Source organism: Meriones unguiculatus, chromosome 16 (genome assembly GCF_030254825.1).
Source record: "Meriones unguiculatus strain TT.TT164.6M chromosome 16, Bangor_MerUng_6.1, whole genome shotgun sequence".
Taxonomy (NCBI): domain Eukaryota; kingdom Metazoa; phylum Chordata; class Mammalia; order Rodentia; family Muridae; genus Meriones; species Meriones unguiculatus.
The window spans coordinates 8,550,271-8,569,800 of record NC_083363.1 but is presented as its reverse complement, the minus strand read 5'-3'; the positions used below and the strand labels follow the sequence as shown (position 1 = coordinate 8,569,800).

General features: G+C 48.8%; 4 protein-coding genes across 4 annotated transcripts in view; all 4 read left to right on the top strand.

Moving 5' to 3' along the window:
• The window catches only part of Tspear (thrombospondin type laminin G domain and EAR repeats), a 186,818-nt gene that overhangs the window by 12,495 nt on the left and 154,793 nt on the right, over positions 1–19,530 (top strand). The window lies entirely within an intron of this gene.
• LOC110545066 (keratin-associated protein 12-1-like) lies at positions 2,508–6,838 on the top strand. The gene has a single exon (XM_060369262.1). It carries the CDS (start codon positions 6,479–6,481, stop codon positions 6,836–6,838), a length of 360 nt encoding a protein of 119 aa, XP_060225245.1. The 5' UTR covers positions 2,508–6,478.
• LOC110545078 (keratin-associated protein 12-1-like) lies at positions 11,874–12,303 on the top strand. Its single transcript, XM_060369260.1, has one exon. It carries the CDS (start codon positions 11,874–11,876, stop codon positions 12,294–12,296), a length of 423 nt encoding a protein of 140 aa, XP_060225243.1. The 3' UTR covers positions 12,297–12,303.
• On the top strand, positions 16,058–19,514 carry LOC110545079 (keratin-associated protein 12-1-like). The gene has a single exon (XM_060369261.1). The coding sequence runs from the start codon at positions 16,074–16,076 to the stop codon at positions 16,464–16,466; it is 393 nt and encodes a 130-aa protein (XP_060225244.1). The 5' UTR covers positions 16,058–16,073; the 3' UTR covers positions 16,467–19,514.

Below are 19,530 nucleotides of genomic sequence, written 5' to 3'. Positions count from 1 at the left end.
AAGAGTCTGGTTTTGGAGAGATGCATGATGCAAGACTGAGGAGGTCATTAAAGCTTGCACCAAGGTTCTAGAGGAAAGCCAGGGAGGCCAGGCCATATGTGGCAGGGTTGTGCTGAGCATTCTCTGCATGAAAGTGCAAAGGTGAAGCCTTAGGTACAGAGGAGACGCCAGGATTGTAGAGAATCAAGAACACGGAATGCCTGCAGAGGAGAGCTTCGGGAACCAGGTGGGGCTTACTGGAGAGAGAAGCTGTGTGTGCTGCAGCATCAGAGCTATGGGGCAGGGTTGCCAAGCCCGTTGGAGCCCAGATGATGTCACCATGAGCCCAAGATGGCAGACATGGGGCTGTGGTATTTAATGTGTGCGCTCATGGTTTTTAGTCTTATGTTGGTGTGATTGTCCCTTGTCATCCTCCCGTTTTGTGATGTGAATGCTTGTGTCTGTATATAATAGAAGGACAGGACTTCTTGTTTCTTATCTATTTATTTATTAATTTATTAATTTATTATTTTTATTGAGCTCAGATCTAAGAGCTACCTTGAGTCTTGGAGGAGACCTAAATTATGCCTCTGAATAATGTTAGAATTGTTAAGATTATGGAGACCCTTAGAGATGGACTAAATGCATTTCGATTTATGAGATGGCCATGAACTTATGGGATAGAGAGTTATGATTTGCATGTAATGCGTTTCTACAGGTTTATATGTTTGAACTCTGGGTCTCATTTGAGCCTTTCATGCTCAGACACTCCCAATGAGTAGGTCAAGTATCTTTTCTAAAAGGAGGGATGTGAGTCCAAGGCCAGATGGCACCTCCAAAGATGAAGGCCGACCCTGTTTCTGCACTTGGGAAGATAGCAAGATCATTTAAAAAAAAAACTTTAGGGTGTCCTTCACTTCCTAGGGGTGGGGCTGTTGGTTCGTACCGTAACTCTGTGTCTCTTTGGATGAACCTCCACAGTGTGTTCTGTGCCTGTACTACCTTCCATTCCATCAGAAATGCAGATGGACACCAAACTCCCCACAGCTGCTAACGGTTACCTCCCTTTTAAAAACATTCCTACCAAGCCAATTGGGCTGAAGCGGATCTCACCATGATAGCTTTTCCTTAATGAACATTGGCCATTCCTGTGGAGAAACGAGCGTTCAGTCTTCTGCCTGCTTCGTGCTGGTATGTCCTTTTGTTGTAGGAATTCTTTCCATATTCAAGTTATTAATCCTTTATCAGACACATAATTTGTCAGTATCTTCTGTGGGCTTTCTAATAATGCCCTCTGCATCTCTCATGCAGCCTCTCTCTGCCTCTGTTTCCCTCACTCCCTTTATCCTTCCTTTTCTCTCTCCCTCCACGTTTTTGAGGATCCAACACAGCACTTTTTGTACTTTAGTCTCAGGCTCTTCCGCTGACCTTCCTCACCATAGCTTAATAATTAATGTCCTTTGATTCGCAAAAGTTTTTTTCATTGATAAGCTCCTATGTACTTATTTATGCTTTTTATAGTATTTCAGAGACCATTGCAAACCCAAGGTTGTAAAGAGTTCTCCTACACTTTTTAAGATGTGGATGGTTTTAGCTAGTGAAGCTAAGCTATCACTATAACTTAGTTTTTGAGTACAGGGTGAGATAGGAATTCAACTCCAGTTTTTTGTTGAGTTCTTTCCATTGAACGGCCTCGGCCCCTTGTCAGGAATCACTGACCAATGCATGTGTGTTCACTCCTGGACTCATGCTGCTGTCCTGTTGGTACATATGGGACATGGCAGCATCCCACTGTTGTCATGCTGGTGCTCCTTGTCAGTGTTGAAGGTTGGGGGTACAATTTTCCCAGCCCTGCTCCTCTTTCTCAAGATGGCTCTGGACATCCTTGTCCCCGTCCTCCCCAGCCCATATGGATGTGATGATCAGCTCTTCCATTTCTGAGAACAAGGTTTCCAGGTTCTGCGAAGGGTCGTTCTGAATCTGTGGCTGACTGTGGGTTGTAATATCTTGATGGTGTTGTCTTCTAATCCAGGAACGTGGGACTGATGTGGGTTTTCGCTTCCTTCAGGAGTGCTACAGTTACTATGTGCAAGAATTTACCCCATTGCTTAAATTCATTGCTATATATTTTATTCTTTTGGATGGCCTTGTAAATACATTGTTCCTATCTATCTATCTATCTATCTATCTATCTATCTATCTATCTATCTATCTATCTATCTATCTACTTATTTATTTAATTTTTTGGAGGCAGGGTCTCACTGTGTAGCTCTGGTTGCCCTGGAACTCACTCTGTAGACCAGGCTGGTTTCGAACTCAGAGCACTTCCTGCCTCTGCCTCTTGAGTGCTGGGATTGAAGGTTTGTCCCACCATGCCCATCTTAAAGAATTGTTTTCTTAATCTCTTTTTCAGTTTGTCCATTGTTGGTACTTAAAAACATATTTGATTTTTTTTTCTTTACAGAATCAATTCCTTCCCCCCACCCCCCGTCCTTCTTTCCCCCCCTGCCCTCGCCCCCACCCAACCCTGTATTTGGTTGTTTTGCTTGTTTTTAATGTCTGTGCACCACTGTCTGATGTCAGTGGTGGCTGGAAGAGGGTGCCAGATCCACTGGTATTGGAGTTTTAAATGGTTGTGAGCTGCTATGTGGGTGTTGGGAGTTGAACACAGGTTTTCTGGAAGAGCAGCAAGTACTTTTAACTGCGGAGCCATCTCTCCAGCCCCTTGATGCCTACCCCCCACCTCCTGTGCCACAAGCCTTCCCCATGCATGGGTAAGAGTGGGGCTGCCTCGGCAGCTGGGACTCCTCTTTTCCAGTATGCAACATCTGTGTCCATTAGAGCTGAGGGGAAGCTGGCTGGGACTCCGGGGTTGAGGTGGAGGTCTGCTTGCACTGATCAGCTTGACCCTGGAGGAAGCCAGGATAGGGCCTAGGCCTTCCTGCTCCCACAGGAGCCTCAGCTTCTCCTGCCTCAAACACTAACTTCCCCTGATTAGTGGGGAGTGTGGGATGCCTCACATCAGCCTGGCTCTTTACAGCTGTCCCATCTTTACAGCTGAGCCTGCTGATGGAGCCTCTCTGTGGCCCCGTCCCCCGCCCCCCCCAACCCTGGGTCAGCTGATTGGCCGCCGTTCTCGTCCTTTTGGAAGGCCTTTATCCTGACTAGCTCACCCCCCACTGCCGGAGGGCATCACTATCATGGTGCCCTCTGAACCATTTGCTTCCTCATAGGTGTCTGCTGTTCTTTGGAAGGGCTGATGGTAAAACACCACAACAAAAAGCAACGTGGGGAAGAACGTGTTAAAATTTCATCTTACACCTTCTCAGGTCATACTCTATCACCGAGGCACGTCAGGATAAGGGCTCAAGGAAGGAACTGAAGCAGAGGTCACATAGGAACACTGTTTTCTGGTCTGCTACTCATAGCTTGCTCAGCCTGCTTTCTTATACAACCCAGGACCACCAGCCTAGGGATGACACCACCCACGGTGACCTGGGCCCTCCCCCATCAATCATCAATCAAGAGAATGCTTCACAGGCCGGTCTGTCGGGAGTGTTTTCTCAGTGGAGAGTCCCTCTTCCCAAATGACCCTAGCTTGTGTCAAGTTGACATAAAACTAGCTTGCACAGCTTTTGTTTTAAAAAAATCTACGTGATTGTATGTACGTTGGATGAAGTGTCCACAGAAGCCAGAAGAGGATGCAACTGGAATTACAGATGATACAAGTTGCTCAACGTGGGTGCTGGGAATTGAACTCTGGTCTGCTGCAGGAGCAGTAAGTACTCTTAACCAGAGAACCGTCTCTCCAGCCCCAAATTTAAAATTATATACATATATATACATACATATATACGTTCATACACATATACACACAAGATATGCATATACATACAATATACATGTATGTGTGTGTGTGTGTTTAGGTGAGAGGTCAAGTTATCACAGTTTACCATGTCAGCTCTGGACTGAACTCAGGTCATCAGGGTTGGGAGCATATGCCTTTACTCACTGAGCCATCTCCTCAGCACTGAATTATTATTATTTTTTAACTCCTCTGGTCCTGACAGAATGAGTTCCACTGGTGTTTTGGGTCCGCTGATCTTTCTTCATCCTTGCGTCTGCTCTCAGGCTTGCTAGTGTGTGTTTAAATTTCAGCTACTGTACATTTCTGTTTTAGAATTCCCTTTTGTTGGTTTAATTCCATCTCTCTCCTGGGAATCTCTACCTATTCACTCATGAAGATAATGTTTTTCTTTGATCTTTGGACATAAAGCAGCTGCTTGTGGTCCCCGACTGCCCATCTCTATAATGAGATCATCCCCAATTCTTTCTGCTGGTTGCTTTTACTTCTGAGGGTAACTTACGCCACAAAATCTTTTGTGCCTGGTTATTTTGATCATGTGCTTGAATTTATGAAAATACATTTGGAGACTCTGAGTTCTATTATCTTCTTGTGACTATGGGTTTTGGTTTAAGCAGGTAGCCAACTGCTGGCCAAATCTTTTGAACTTGTGTAAGTCTGATTTTACACTAGGAATGGTGGAGGACAGGTACAAATATGGGAAACCCGCTCAGCCTCCACTCAAGATCCCATCCATGTGCCCGGAATCCTCATGTGGGCTGGGCCAGGGGCGTCCGCAGTGAGTCTTCCTCAAGGCTCAAGCACAGTGGTCTTGGGTCCCAGCTGAATGCTGGGGGAGTCTACTTAGTCCTGTGGTCCTCTGTTGTGGTCTGGCTCTGACTAGCTATAGCTTGGCCTAGCCTCCTGGTCGGAACATAGGTATAGGTAGACAGGCATCAGATCCCTTTCCACCTCCCTGCCTATCTATATCTGGGGTATATCCTGCCCATGTTTCAGGTGCTTCCCTGCCTACCTTGGCTCTCCACCCACCCACTTTGCACACTTCATTTGGAAGCTGGGTTGGCAAATAGCTGGACAAAAGTGTGGTTCATTTGACTCGTGCAGGAGCCACATGTATGCATCGGTCTAGCCCGGTCTGTGTGTGGACATCTCCTATTTGCATCAGCCATGCAGTTAGGAGAGGGCTCCTCAGCCATTGCCTGTTCTATCAGGGTTTCTACTTTGCTACACTCTACATCTTCAGTTCGCTGTTTCCAAAGGTCCATGTTCATGCAGTGGTTAAAGCTCGAGCTGGTCTTTGAGAACCTGTCTCTTCAGCCTCAGTAGGGAGCTCTTAAGGGGAAGCCGACATTGTGACAGACATCTGGTCCACCTCCTTATTAGTACTAAGATCTTGGAGAATGTGGCCAGAGTGTGCAGTGCATAAAAGTCAATGAGGCTGGCTCTCCTGCCCACATCAGGCTCTCCTACAAGCCCATAGCCTTGCTGCATGAAGTCAGGCAGTCTGCTGAGATGGTCTGGCCTTTTGAACCACTTTCTGCTTCTTTCCAGTGTGATATCTTCTCCACTTCTGAAGGAAGAGGAAGAGGAGTAAGCAGAGGCTGTAATGATGTTCAGACATTGCTCACAGCTGAACCGATTGTTAGGTTGCTAGGTTGATAACTCCTGGCCTGCATCTTCCCGCATAGCATCTTGTCTCAAAGCTTCCTTCCTGTCAAGGATAGAGTTGAAGTGGAAACAAAGAGACATGGAACCTTTCCTAAGAATGACTTTAGGCGCTTTCAGATGTGGTCTCTGTGTTTACAGCAGGTTCTGGGATGGCAGAGCATGGTAAGAATATACCATATGCCTTTGTTTTCTGGTACTGTGGCTGTGGAAGGGCAGGTTGAGAGCCAGTAGGGAAGAGTCAGCCTCACATGAATGTTGTGTCTCTTCATTTATTCTAGAGAGGCATCCAAAAGACCCGGGGTTGACTCAGACACCTCTCTCTTAACCCTGACTTACCTGTATGGATACCTACCGGTGCCATTATAGTGCTGTTTTTCATGATGGCACTTGTCACTCACTACTGAACACACCAAAAGGGGGGATGAGCCTAAAGCCTTGGCCTCTGTACAGGTTCCAGCTTTGGCCCCTGCAAATATGTACTGGCTTCACCTGCTGTCCAAGGATATGGATGGTCCTATGTGTCTTTCCTCAGGACACTGATAGATGAGGGCACCTACTGCTTTCATCTCCTATGCATTGAGGAGCTTTTCAGAACACAGGAAAAAATAATCTTTGATAAATAAAAGGACTGTCATCTCATAGGGAGGACATCTGTAATCCTGAACTCCTGTGTGCTCATGCAAGGAAATCAGGAATTCATGGGGCATGGAAGAATTCAGCTGGCACCAGGAAAGGATAGCTTGGGAGCCTAGATGTAGCAGCAGCTAGAGAGCTGCATTAGTCATGGAGTTGGGCAAATAAAACAAGAACATAGACAATAGCAAAGCTAGCTTGGGAAGCCAGAGGAAGCAAACAAGGAAGACCAGCTGCATTCTGGGTAGTTGAGACATTGATCTGGGTATAAAAGCCACCCCAGGAAGGAGCTTCAGACATCCTTACCCTTCTCCAGACCAGCAAGCCTTTGCCATGTGTTCCACCAGCTGCTCTTCAGGCTGCCAGCCAGCCTGCTGTGTATCCAGCCCTTGCCAGACATCTTGTTGCCTGTCCAGTCCCTGCCAGCCATCCTGCTGTATCAACCCCTGCCAATCAACCTGCTGCAGGCCTGTTATATGCGTTCCTGTGAGATACCAGGTAGCATGCTGTGTGCCTGTGAGTTGCAGGCCCACTGTGTGCATGGCCCCCTCGTGCCAGTCCTCTGTGTGTGTGCCTGTGAGCTGCAGGCCTGTCTGTGTGACCTCCTCCTGCCAGTCATCCGGGTGCTGCCAGCCCTCCTGCCCCACCCTGGTCTGCAGACCTGTTACCTGTGGCACCTCTTCCTGCTGCTGAGCAGTGTCTCCAAGCCAGCCGCTGCCAGTGCAAAGGAGACACATCCATCTACCCCTCTGTGGTGGTGGTTCTACACCTGAAACAGTTTGGAAGCACACCTAGCTCACCCTGGAACGTGGGGAGAGAACACGGAAGAATGATACAGATACCTCTCTGCCTGTCCTTCTCTAAGGATATCCTGGCCCTAGAGTCCTCCTCTCACCTCGTGTGCCAAATAAAGTGGCTTTTCTAGTCAGTTCTGAATTTCTGTCCTGGTTCCCGTCTGTCTTTCCTGGCTGCTTTGGCATCAGGAAGCATGTAAGTCAGTGGTTTCTATGACCCAGCCTCACCATGGTTCCTTAGGTGGCAGCACGAAGGGTGAAGGGCGTGGCTTGATGAGTGGTGTGTTCATGTGCCTGGCATCCCTGTGGCCCCCGTGATGGACTTACTGTATCTCACTGCAGTGTCTGCCCTTGCTTGCCTTTCCTATGGTGTCTGTAGCAGGCACTCACGAATGATGAGTCCTAGAATGTTTATAAAAAGTTTTCTGTTTCCTCTGGGGATGTCCTATGTCCCAGCCACGGTGACTTTCTTCCTACCGGGAAGCTTTTCAATGTTTAAATTTCAGTCATACAAACTGACGTGCTCCGAATCATGGTCTCAGTCCCGGGGAAATTTATGCCCATTTTCTTATTGTTGCTCAATGACAACATGACAGGCACACATCTGGTCACTTCCCTGCAAAGCAGCTAGAACACACGTGTCCCACTAACTCCTTGGGGTGGCCTTTGCTGGAGCCACACGTATGCTGTCCTGTATCTTTTCACTGCATGGTGTGGGTCAAACATGCACTTTCTATTTCAGACCATTTTCTCTGATCCTGACAGTTTCTCTATCCTTCTTGCTGGGTCAAAATATCCAATGAAAAGAACCTGAAGGAAGGGTTTATTTAGCTCACGGTTTGAGGGTACAGCCCTTCATGTCGAAATGGGCATGGTGGTAAGAGAGGGATGTGGTTACTGGACAAGGTGGTGTACGCCTATAGCCCAGCACTCGGGGAAGCAGAGGCTGGAGGCAGATCTCTGTGAGTTCGAGGCCAGCCTGGTTTACAAAGTGAGAGTGGGACAGCCAAGGCTACACAGAGAAGAAAAATAGAGTGAGGGGGTTGATGATGGTGCGTCTGCAATCGGGAAGCAGGGAGATGCCTGCTGGTGCTCCGTTCGCTTTCCCAGCCTGAGGGACGGTGCTCTTGCTGCCTTTATGGAGGATGAGTCTCTTCTTCTCAGTCAAACCTTTCTGGAAACCCAATCACCGTCATACCCGGAAGCACATTCCACGGTGACTTTAAATCTCGTTAACAACAGAGATGGATCTTCAGAGCTGTATCTAGCTTTGGGGAAGGTTTTCCTCTGGGATGTGTTGGTGACAATCCATTTCCATTGGCTGGCTCTGTCCCCAGTCTCCGCAGTCTGTGGTGACTGCTCCCTGTGGGGTTCCTCAGACAGGCATGGGGGTCTCATCCTCTGCTGCACCCCATGACATCATCTTGGACCTGTTGCTCTATGGTCCTCACTCTTGGTTGCCTTGAGCTCCAAACTTTAACTTTATTCCCTGCAGGGTGGCCATGAGACATGAATCACAATAGTGGTTTTATCCCTTAGCAGCCAAGAGTGTCAGGGTTCCACTGTGAGGTTTATTTAAAGAAGGACTTTTCCTTAAACTGACTAACTGCCCTGGAATTGCAGCTCATTCCATGCACCTATGGTGTGTTTACACCCAGGTTACATATATACACATGCACACACATAGGCTCTTGTGCTCACACCCTCATGCCTATAAAAGGACACTTATGAAAAAAAACTTCACACACGTGTGTATGCTCATACATACCCATATACTCGGACACTCATACTTACACATTCCCATGTCCATGTATTTTAGTACACACACATTCACACTTCCTCACATGTATGAATGCTTCTGCAGACACACAGCTATGCTTATCTCTGGACACTCACGTGCCTTTCACTCAAGCACTCAGGCGTCTCATCCCAGTCTCTTATCTGAGAGGTGAAGAAATTGTAAGACTGTCTCACTTCTCAGAGGCACAGGCAGAGGCCCTGTCCCATTAGCCTTTCTTATCACTGTGACACGATGAAGAGCAATCCACAGGGATTGTTCCAAGGGACAGGATTTATCTCGGTTCATGTTATCATTCTGGAGCCTTTGATGATTGGGTCTGGCCAATTTTCTGTTGTCCCAGCATGAAGCGGTTGGCTTCTCTTTAATGGCATTAATCTCTTGAGCAACCTAAGAACCACACCCTTCTCAGTCACCGCTTTCTGATTGCTTCCCCTTCTGGCCAGGCTGCATGGCTTTCGAATCTCTGGGCTCTGCTTTTTGTTCTTGATTCTCACTGCAAATCTGTCTAAAAGCCCCCAGCATTGAGCAGGCCACTGTGTGAATTCTTTGTCATCTTGAAATTTATGCCATGTGGTTAATTTAGCCACTGCTATAAACTCAGCCTCATGTAGCACTTCTGGACAGAGAAGAAATTCTCTTGTAGAATATCACACGGATGGCCTCGGGTCCAGTTCCCAACAGCATCCTGAAACTTGATGAGCACATCCTTCTGTAGAATTTCTGCTACAGCCTGGTCTTCCAAGCTCTCACCTGGATGTCTCATTAGCTCGTTGTATAGCATTTGAGGGGCCTAAAACCCTTATGTCAAAACTCTTACACGATGTATTCAGACACTGGTCTAAGGCCTAAGAAACACATAGACAGGGTCAGTCACAGCAATGTCCTGACTTCTCAGCCCAATTTTCTGTGTTAGTTATTTATGCATAGCTATGCTGAATTGCCCAGTAAGGCAACTTAAAGGAAGGAGGAGGTTTGTAGCTGTTGGATTCAGAGAGTTCAGTTCCTCATGGGGAGGCAGAACAGTCGTAATGGGCCTCAAAAGGGAGATGAGATTACTTGCAACTGACTAGTTTCTTCTTTCCTACATTAATCCTGGCCATTGGAGGAAGCCACTCCTCCATTCAAAGACAGTCTAGACACTCAGTTTATTCTCCCTGTTAGTATTTATATAAAAATACCATGTATACAGCCAATCTTATATGAAAGAGGTTTATTGGATGGAGATGGAGAGAGAGAGAGAGGAGGTAGGAGAGAGGGAGAGAGACGTGATGGGGGAAGGGGAGGGCACCCCTACAGACATGCTCCGGATGTGCTTCCATTTCCTAGTGTCGTGGAGTCCACTTAAATCCAGCATAATTCAAACAGCAGGTCAGTGCAGATGATGAGAATATATCGTAATCAAGCTGCTACTGATCAATCAGGGCCACAGAACAGACTCAGGAGCTGAACTGTGAGGCTGAAGGCATATTGTATAGCTTACTTAAAGGATAAAACCATAAAGCAAGGGGGGTGGGGTGGGCTGTAGCATTGTACAATCATTTTGACAAAAGGTCGGGCAAGGGAGTTTTCACCAATCAGGACATGAGTAGGTTTCTGGGTCTGAGAACATGAACTTAGTCTGACCCTGCCAGCAAGATGAAGAAGTTAGTTGTCTTTGAAATGGCTGGACTCAAACAGTTGTCTCCTTACTAGTTGTCCCTGAGATGTCTGGATTCAGACAATTGTCTCCTTACAACAGAAGCTGTTCAGCTATTGGTCCCCAGCTCCCCTAGGACCCGGGACCTTGAACTTCATTTCTACCTGTGATTAAATGGAGTCTGAAAACAAAATGGTATACTTAGAATAGGTTTCTTTTGCTTGTTCCCAGCACCTAGGTGATTCTAAATCCACTCAAGGTACTAGTGAAGATGAGCCACCTTGCTGCCCCTGCAGCGCGCCAGCCCTCTGGCCTCTTCTTGCCTCGGTCTGGTTGTTAATATCTCATTGGGGAGTAGAAGAGGGTTTGGAATAAAAACAAAGCAGAAAATGAGAGTCTAACACTCTGATCACTCAGGAGGAGTTCTAGTTTTCTTTCAAGCTGGGAGGAAAGACAAGGAGAATAGGAAATGGGGGTTTGGGTGGTACCCCAACACCACGGTGAGAGATGTGGAGAGATGAGGCCCTTCCTAAATCAGGACAATGGAGATGGAGTGTTGGCCAGAACGACAGTTCTCACTCAGGCAAGGTCAGTGTTTGAGGGTGCGGAGAGGAGAGATCAGCAACAGGTAGGGGAGCCACAGGGAGGGGCTGGCAGCATCCTAGGGACTAGCAGCTTACAGCCTCACCACAGGGCAGCTGGCAGAAGGCAGGCACACACAGAGTCTATCTCAACAGCACCACAGGGGGGTCTGCTGCAGCAGCAGTTCTCACAGGCTTCACAGGGCAGCGGGCAGTGATGAGGCAACGCAGAGGCATAGGACCAGCAAGTGGCCTGAGGAGTAGTGCATGTGGCAAGGTGGCAGGGACTGGGTAGGGTTTGGCTGCAAAAGGGAACAGGCCTTTTGTGACATATGGTCATACATACATGAACATACTACACTCAGACATATATATATGCACACACTCTGAACCCCATGTGCATATATGGGGTACACACACACGCACACACATAGAGCTGTCCTCCATGCCCTTGCTTCTGTCTTATCTGGCTCCAGCAGTGCAGTGCATCATGAGCGGGCACTCTCTGTGTCTGTCCCCCCACATTCTGCAAACCATTACAAACCCTTTGAGAAGTGTGATCTTGGTGAGTACCTGTGGACCATCAGTCTGCAGGGAGAACTTCTGGACTCCCGGAACTTTGGGATCTCATGTAAGAAAAACCAGGAAGTGATGGAGCTTGGTAGAACAGAGATGGCCCCAGGGGAGGATGGCTGGGCACAGCAGGAGCTGAGCAGACATAATTAGCCATGAAGCTGAGGGCAAACAAAACAGAAACACGGCCAGCAGCAAAGCCAACCTGGGAGGAGGATAGAGGAAGCAAACAAGGAAGACCAGCTGCATTGTGGGAGACTGGAGCACTGGGCTGGGTATAAAAGCCACCCCGGGAAGGAGCTCCAGTCATTCTCATCCTCCTCCAGACCAGCCAGCCTCCAATATGTGTCACACCAGCTGCTCCTCAGGCTGCCAACCATCCTGCTGTGTGTCCAGCCCCTGCCAGACATCCTGCTGTGTGTCCAGCCCCTGCCAGCCATCCTGCTGCATGTCCAGCCCCTGCCAGCCATCCTGCTGTGTGTCCAGCCTCTGCCAGCCATCCTGCTGCGTGTCCAGCCCCTGCCAGACATCTTGCTGCAGGCCTGCTATATGCATTCCCATTAGATACCAGGTGGTCTGCTGTGTGCCCGTGAGCTGCAGGCCCACTGTGTGCATGGCCCCCTCATGCCAGTCCTCTGTGTGTGTGCCTGTGAGCTGCAGGCCTGTCTGTGTGACCTCCTCCTGCCAGTCATCAGGGTGCTGCCAGCCCTCCTGCCCCACCCTGGTCTGCAGACCTGTCACCTGTAGCACCCCCTCCTGCTGCTGAGCAGTGTCTCCAAGCCAGCCGCTGCCACTGTAGACAGGACACATCTATCCCCGTGCATCAACTTCCTCTGTGACTGTGGGTTTGGCCTGAGGCACGTGGGGAAGCATGTCCAGCTCACCCTGGAACAGTGGGGAACGTGCAGAAGATGACGCAGGTTCCCCAGCCCTTTTCTAAGGATGCCCTGCCTCCAGCATCCTTCTCTGACCCCCTGTGCCAAATAAAGTGGCCTCTCTAGTCAGCTCTGCATGTCTGCCCTGGTTCCTGTCAGTGTGCTTTTTTACTTTAGTATTAGAAAGCATGTAATATGAGCGCTGTCTACGATCCAGCCTCGCTGTGGTTCTTTACAGGGCAGAGGACATGGCCTGATGAAGTAGATGCGATCATGTCCCTGTCCTGTCTGTTTGCCCTCAAGCATATGGCTCCTGTCATGAACTTGCTGTCTCTCCCTCAGTGCTTTCCTCCCTCAGTGCTCTGGCAGAAGGGGCTGCATTGATAGCAGGTGCTAGATTGGCTAGACTGTCCTGGGCTGTGTTTCCCTCTTCCCTTATGATGTCCTGTGCCGTGAGCCACGTGACTTCCCCCCTGCCCGGCTTCACAAGCTGGATCTCGGTTCTGTAATCCGAACCCGTGACACCCACCACCTCTGTGGCATGCCTGCCCATTTGTTCCTGAATGATGGTCAGACGTAATGATCACCTCCAGTATGGACACTGGACACATTGTCCAAGTTCCGCTCGTGTCTTGGTGCAGCTGCCTCTAGAGTCAGGGGCGCCCTGTTCTGTGTGTTCAGTGAATCCCGTTAGCCATGTCCTATACCACAGACTGGCACTTCTGCATAGCTCATGGTCGTGATGCCAATCTACCAGGGCCACTTGGTCCTTGTGTAGTGTTGGTTAAGTCGCCTCTCTCCGGTGAAGAGCTTCATCCCCAGTCTCCTACGGTCTGTCGTGACCATCCCTCATCTACAGCAGGAGGACAGTTCCTAGGCTCTGCCGAAGCCCAGCACAGTGCCTTGTACCAGACTGTCTATAGAGTTCTCACTGCTGGCCACCTTGCTGGCCACCTTGCCGGTCACGTGCCTTGTAAAAGTCATTTTACAACCCAGACATCCAGGTAGTCAAGGACCCCCTGTGTTGGTTAAATGTGAGATCCTTATGGAACTAAATCAGAAATAGAATTAGTCACCACGGGCTAGTAGTCCTGAGCACACACGGTACGCACGGGTCAGTACACACAAAAGCACACATACAGGCGCTCTCATCCCCGTTCCCTCATGCACTCGGAATCACAGCACGATGCAGCCCTACACCGAGAAGCCTACTCACGCACTCACCCCCAGTCTTGCGCACATTTCTGTGCCTCCTTTGTGCTTAAGCCTGTGCGTGTGTGCGCGCACACACTTTATCCCCTTGAACTGTAAGACGAGTGAACTCTTCCTCCCTGAAACTGCTCCTTGTTGGGTATCTTGTCACAGCAAAGAAAGTGACTAATAAACAAAATCTGGAGCCTTTTGCCGCTGACACTAGTGTGGTCAGGAAGGAGCAACTTGGCTCTTGTTCTCATCCTGAGCCTTTGAAGCGTGGGGGCTGGCTCATTTCTTGTTGTCCCAGTGCTAATTGGCTTCCTTTTAATGGTGTTAATATCACAACCACACTCTCCTCAGCTACAGCTTTCTACCTGATCCGTTCTGGCCAGGCTGTGTAAATTTCACCTTTTGCTTGTATGTATGTATGTATATACACACATATATATGTCTAAAGGCAACCAGCAATAATTAAGCCACTGCCTTTGCTCTTTGCTGACTTTAAATTTTTCCCACCAAATTAATTTGTTCATTATTTTAAACTTGCGTTTGGACAAGATAAAATGTACACAAGATAAAATATACACACGAATGGCCTCTGGTCCCAGTAGCATCATCATTCTATTTGAAACCTCATGAGCACATGCTCCTGCCTGAATTTTTCTGTTGGCACTCTGGTCTCCTGAGTCTCACCAGGAGGTCTCATTGGTTCTGTTTATAGTACTCTCAGGCTTACAACGTGAAAACTTTTATGCATTCTATCCACAAATGAATCAAAGGCCCAAGAACCACAGTGTCAGTGTTAGTCATAGCAATGTCCTGACTCCTCTGATACTCATCTTTTCTGTTAGTTACCATTTTATGGCCGTCACGACTTGTCCAACACAGCCACTTAAAGGGAGGAGGGAGTTCTTTTGGCTCTTGGTCTCAGATGGCTCAGTCTGTCATGGCTGGCAGGGCAGCTCATGTCATGATGGGCCATGACAGGGTGGACTGGGAATGGTGCCGCTAGCCTGGCTTCCTCCACCCCCACATTTAGCCCATCTAGTCTCTCAGCCTGTGGGGTGGTGCTGCCAGAGTCATGGGGGTCTATCCTCTCAGCCAATCCTCCACCAAAATGCACAGCCACAGGTCTTGGGCTATCCCCCCATCTCCTAGGAGATTCTAAAGGCATCAAGTTGGCAGTGAAGATGAATAGTCACCCCTATCCTTTCTAGCACGTCCCCCGGGCTTCTCCCATGATAGATGTTCTCCAAAGGGTAAGTCCTAAGAGGCAGGTTCAGAACATGAAAAAATAGAAAGAGGATGGGGTTAGATACATTTATTCATTGACATTTTGTTCATTGTCAGGAGGAAAGAATGGCAATGAGAATAGGAAAGAGGAGTTTGGGTGTGATCCTGACCCAGCAGGAAGGAAAATAGGGGACAACTGAGTCCCCTCCTGGCTCTACCTGATCATGATAGATAGGCTTATGATGGTGACAGTCCTAGTGTTTGAGGAACCAGAGAAGAACAGGTGGAGGTGCCATAGAGCAGAAGGGCTGGTAGCTACCAGAGGACTGGACAGTCAGAGCCCCAGCAGGCCAACCTGCAGGAGGCATCAACAAGGCACGAGGACCTCCAGGGAGCAGCAGGTCCCACGGCCTTGGCATGGGTAGTGGCCAGTGGGAGAGAAGCAGGGAAACAGCCTGAGGAGGCATTTACATGGCACCTGGGGGCTGGGCTGGGCAACTGGGCTGAGCTAAGGAAGGAGCAGGTCTATAGGGAGCTTTTTTGGGTAGTGAGTGGCCACACATGGAAATACACTATGTGTTTCGAGTAAATGCATTACACATGTATGGCTGAATACATTTACACTCAGATATACACTTGGATACACACTCATGCACAATCTCTGAACCACACATGCACTTAAGTGCATGGGCATAGTCACACTTCCTCACACACAGCCTGCCTGTCTCTCTCTCTCTCACATACACACCACCCCACACTGGTGGACAGCTGTCCTCCCTGACCTTCCTGCCCGCTGTCTGAACTCATCTCTGAGCATGCTCTATCAGGAGGCACTCCCTGTGTTTACCCTCCCATATTCTGCAAACCCTCGCCAACCACAGGAGAAATCTCTGGTTGTGTGAGGACCATCATGCCACAGGGAGGGACATCTGGTCTCCTGGATTTTTGGAGTATCACAAAAAGAACTTGGGGATGGCAACAAAGCAAGTCTGAATCAGGATGGCACTGGGAAAGCCCGGGGGTGTAGAAGGAGCTTGGAGATGGTATAATTATCCAGGAAGCTGAGGGCAAAACAAAAACAGAAGCATAGACACAGCAAAGCCAGCCTGAGAGGACAGAGAAAGCAAACAAGGAAGACCAGCTGCATTGTGGGAGACTGGAGTACTGGGCTGGGTATAAAAGCCACCCTGGGAAAGAGCTCCAGTCATTCTCATCCTCCTCCAGACCAGACAGCCTCCAATATGTGTCACACCAGCTGCTCCTCAGGCTGCCAGCCATCCTGCTGCGTGTCCAGCCCCTGCCAGCCATCCTGCTGTGTGTCCAGCCCCTGCCAGCCATCCTGCTGTGTGTCTAGCCTCTGCCAGCCATCCTGCTGCATGTCCAGCCCCTGCCAGACATCTTGCTGCAGGCCTGCTATATGCATTCCCATTAGATACCAGGTGGCCTGCTGTGTGCCCATGAGCTGCAGGCCCACTGTGTGCATGGCCCCCTCGTGCCAGTCCTCTGTGTGTGTGCCTGTGAGCTGCAGGCCTGTCTGTGTGACCTCCTCCTGCCAGTCATCAGGGTGCTGCCAGCCCTCTTGCCCCACCCTGGTCTGCAGGCCTGTCACCTGTGGCACCTCCTCCTACTGCTGAGCAGTGTCTCCAAGCCAGCTGCTGCCAGATGGGACACAGCTGTCCCCTCCGAGCTTCTGTCCTCCGGCTGCTGGTTCAGCATGTGAGGTAGATAGGAAGCCCGTCTGCCTACCCTGGGACTCTGGGGGCAGAACATGGAAGAGTTATCTGGATTCCCCTCTCCTTGCCCTTTGGAAGGGTGACTCCAGGATTGTCTATAACTTTTAGTGCCAAATAAACCAGTTTCTCCAGTTCAGCTCCACATGTCTGTTCCGTTTCATGTCTGTCTTCCTTGGCTGTTCTCATGCCGGAAAAGATGTAAGGTCAATGTGTCTTATGATCCGGTGTCTCAGAGATTCCTCAAAGTGTGAGACAGAGACCTTGGAGCACTTCCCTGCCATGGACTCAATCTCTCTCATGGCTCCCTCCTCCCTTTCTGAATGCTTCCACTGCATGAGCTTCCTGAATGGAGAATGTTCATGGTCCTCAGGCAGAATTTCCTGTCTGGTGACGTATTGTATTGTGTGGGTCAAGGTGACACTTTCTCACCACAGGGAAACTTCTGAATGCTGAAATCTGAGGTGTGGATCTGACCGTCATTTTTCCACCTTCTCATCACTGGTCCGCAGGTGCCCATTTTCTTGTGACTGATGGTCCATTATATGTAATAAAGACACTGCACAAACTGAGCACATCATCCTGTGACACCGATGCTCAGGGCAGCTGCTTCTGCAGTGTGTGTTCATAGTTCTGTGTTTTGAATGAATATATTTCTATGTCCCTCGGGTGTGAGCATTCAAGGGTAAAGTCCCTTTTGGCTATCTTGTTGTGTCCAGGGTAACATCCCTCTGCATAGTATTGGGGACAGTCCTTACATTTCTCTGAGTTGCTTCATCCCGGGTGTTTTACTGTGTCATGAGATCGCTCCCTGCAGAGGTTCCTGGGATAGAGAGTCCTGAGGGTGTCAAGATTTGCTTTGGTATTGAGACATGTCCTGGACCCGTTCCGCTGTAAAGTTCTTGCTGCTGGCTGCTGTGTGCCTCACACTTTTCCTGGTTATTTGTAGGCCGGTGATGAGATGAGAGTCGTAGAATGATTTTGCACCCCAACAGCCAAGGTGGCCTGTGGCTTGCTTGTGTACTTAACATGGCGGCTGTGGATGGATCTGAGCCAGAAGGGAACCAGTCAGCATGAACTAACTTTTCCGAATACGCACACTCTTTGGCATGCATCCTCCAGCACCCATGTGCTTACCTTCTCACATGTACACACACACACACACACACACACACACGTGCGCGCGCGTGTAGCTGCACTTTTGCTACTCTGTCAGCTGTATTTCCCAGCCACTTCTGCTAGAAGGCGTGGAACACAGACCCGAAGGCTCTTTGCCCCTTTAGTGTTAGTTGCTTTTCACACTGATGAAAATCCAAAACAAAACAGCTTAAAAGAGGAAGGAGCTATTTTGGCTCACGGGTTTAGAGAGCTCCCTCTGTTGTGACTGAGGACAGAATGGAGAAGTCCATATCGTGGTGGACCAGGGTTGGGGGGCATGGGACTCTGGTGCTCTGTTGTCCTCTCTCTCCTGCCTTTACTCACTTCAGTCCCCAAGCCTATAGGATGGTGTCACCTACCTTCAGGGAGGCTCTTCCCACCTCAATTATTCCTGTCTAGAAAAGCCTTCAAAGACATGTCCCGTGACTTGCTTCAGTCTCCTACAAGAGTCTAAAACCAGTCAAGTTGTCCATGAAGGCTAACATTTGTATGTCATCCAAGGTCAACTTGATATCCAATTCAGACCATTGCACCCCTGGTTCATGTCCACAATGAAATGAAAATCATCCCTTCCATCTGCAGTTCCCAATAGTCTTAGCAGTTTCAACAGAGCTCAAATGATACGTTTCTTTAGTGGTTCAAAGAAAACTATCTTTAAAAAATAATTTCTATGTATTCTTTGACAGTATTATATATGTATTTTGCTCATCTTAACCCATTCCCCTCTCTCTTCCCACACTCCCTCTCTCTGCTCCACTCTTTCTAACATGTTCCCCTCCTATTCACTTTTAATAACCCACTGAATTTAATTAGGCTTGCAGGAGCATGTGCAGGGCTGTGGAACTATTTACTGACTTGGGGGTAAGTACCTGAGTGGCTACCTTCCTGAAGAAAATGACTCCTACTCCCCCAGCAGCCAATAACAGCCAATAAATAGCTCCTCAGCCAAGGGTGGGGCCTCCCAAGCTCCTCCCCAGCCATGCTGGAATATCGACTTGTCCAGGTAACCTCTCTGTGGCTGTGAGGTCATGAGTATAGCAGCCACGGTGTGTCCAGAAGACAGCGTTTCACAGCACTTGTTCTCTGGCTCTTCCCTCTCCATCTTGTCTCTTGCATCATTCTCTGAGCCTTTGAGTAGAGAGAATATAGATGTTCCCTCTAAGGCTAAACAACCAACAGTCTCTTATTCTCAGCACTTTGACCAATTACTGATCTCTGTATTCATTGCTTCCCACTGCAAGCAGCTTCTACAAAGGCTGAGAACTGCATCTGTCTATGGGTATAAATGTAACCATTTGGAAGACACTTTGACAGCATGTCCATTTATAAAAACAATGCTAGTAGGTTTCCTCGAAGTAAAGTCTTAGCCATGAGTTCCTATACTATCAAAATCAAGTTACGTGCTTAAAACATCCTATGCCAGAGTGTACAGCCCCATGCCAAAGGGATGAAAGGGGCACAGAAATGAGAAAATCAACCGGAGCTCAGCAGGGCTGATATCAGACCTATATAGCACAATGTTGGGCAACCAAGATAAGTAGCCGAGGGTGGGGCTGTGATGTGACCTCGCATGGCCTCGGACTGTTCCTGTTGGAGTCCCCACTGACTCTCCATAGATATGACCCTTCCCCTTTTATGTATATGAACACTCTATCTGCATGTATGCATGCATGCCAGAAGAGGCCATCATATCCCATGATAGACGGTTGTGAGCCACTAAGTGGTTGCTAGGAGTTGATTCAGAAGCTCTGGTACAGAGGCCAGTGCTCTTACTGTTGAACCATCTCTCCAGTCCTTGGCGCTCTCTCTC

Bases quoted from the DNA above. Each gene is read 5' to 3' on its own strand.
- LOC110545078 (XM_060369260.1), top strand. From the start codon at position 11,874: ATGTGTCACACCAGCTGCTCCTCAGGCTGCCAACCATCCTGCTGTGTG.
- LOC110545079 (XM_060369261.1), top strand. From the start codon at position 16,074: ATGTGTCACACCAGCTGCTCCTCAGGCTGCCAGCCATCCTGCTGCGTG.
- LOC110545066 (XM_060369262.1), top strand. From the start codon at position 6,479: ATGTGTTCCACCAGCTGCTCTTCAGGCTGCCAGCCAGCCTGCTGTGTA.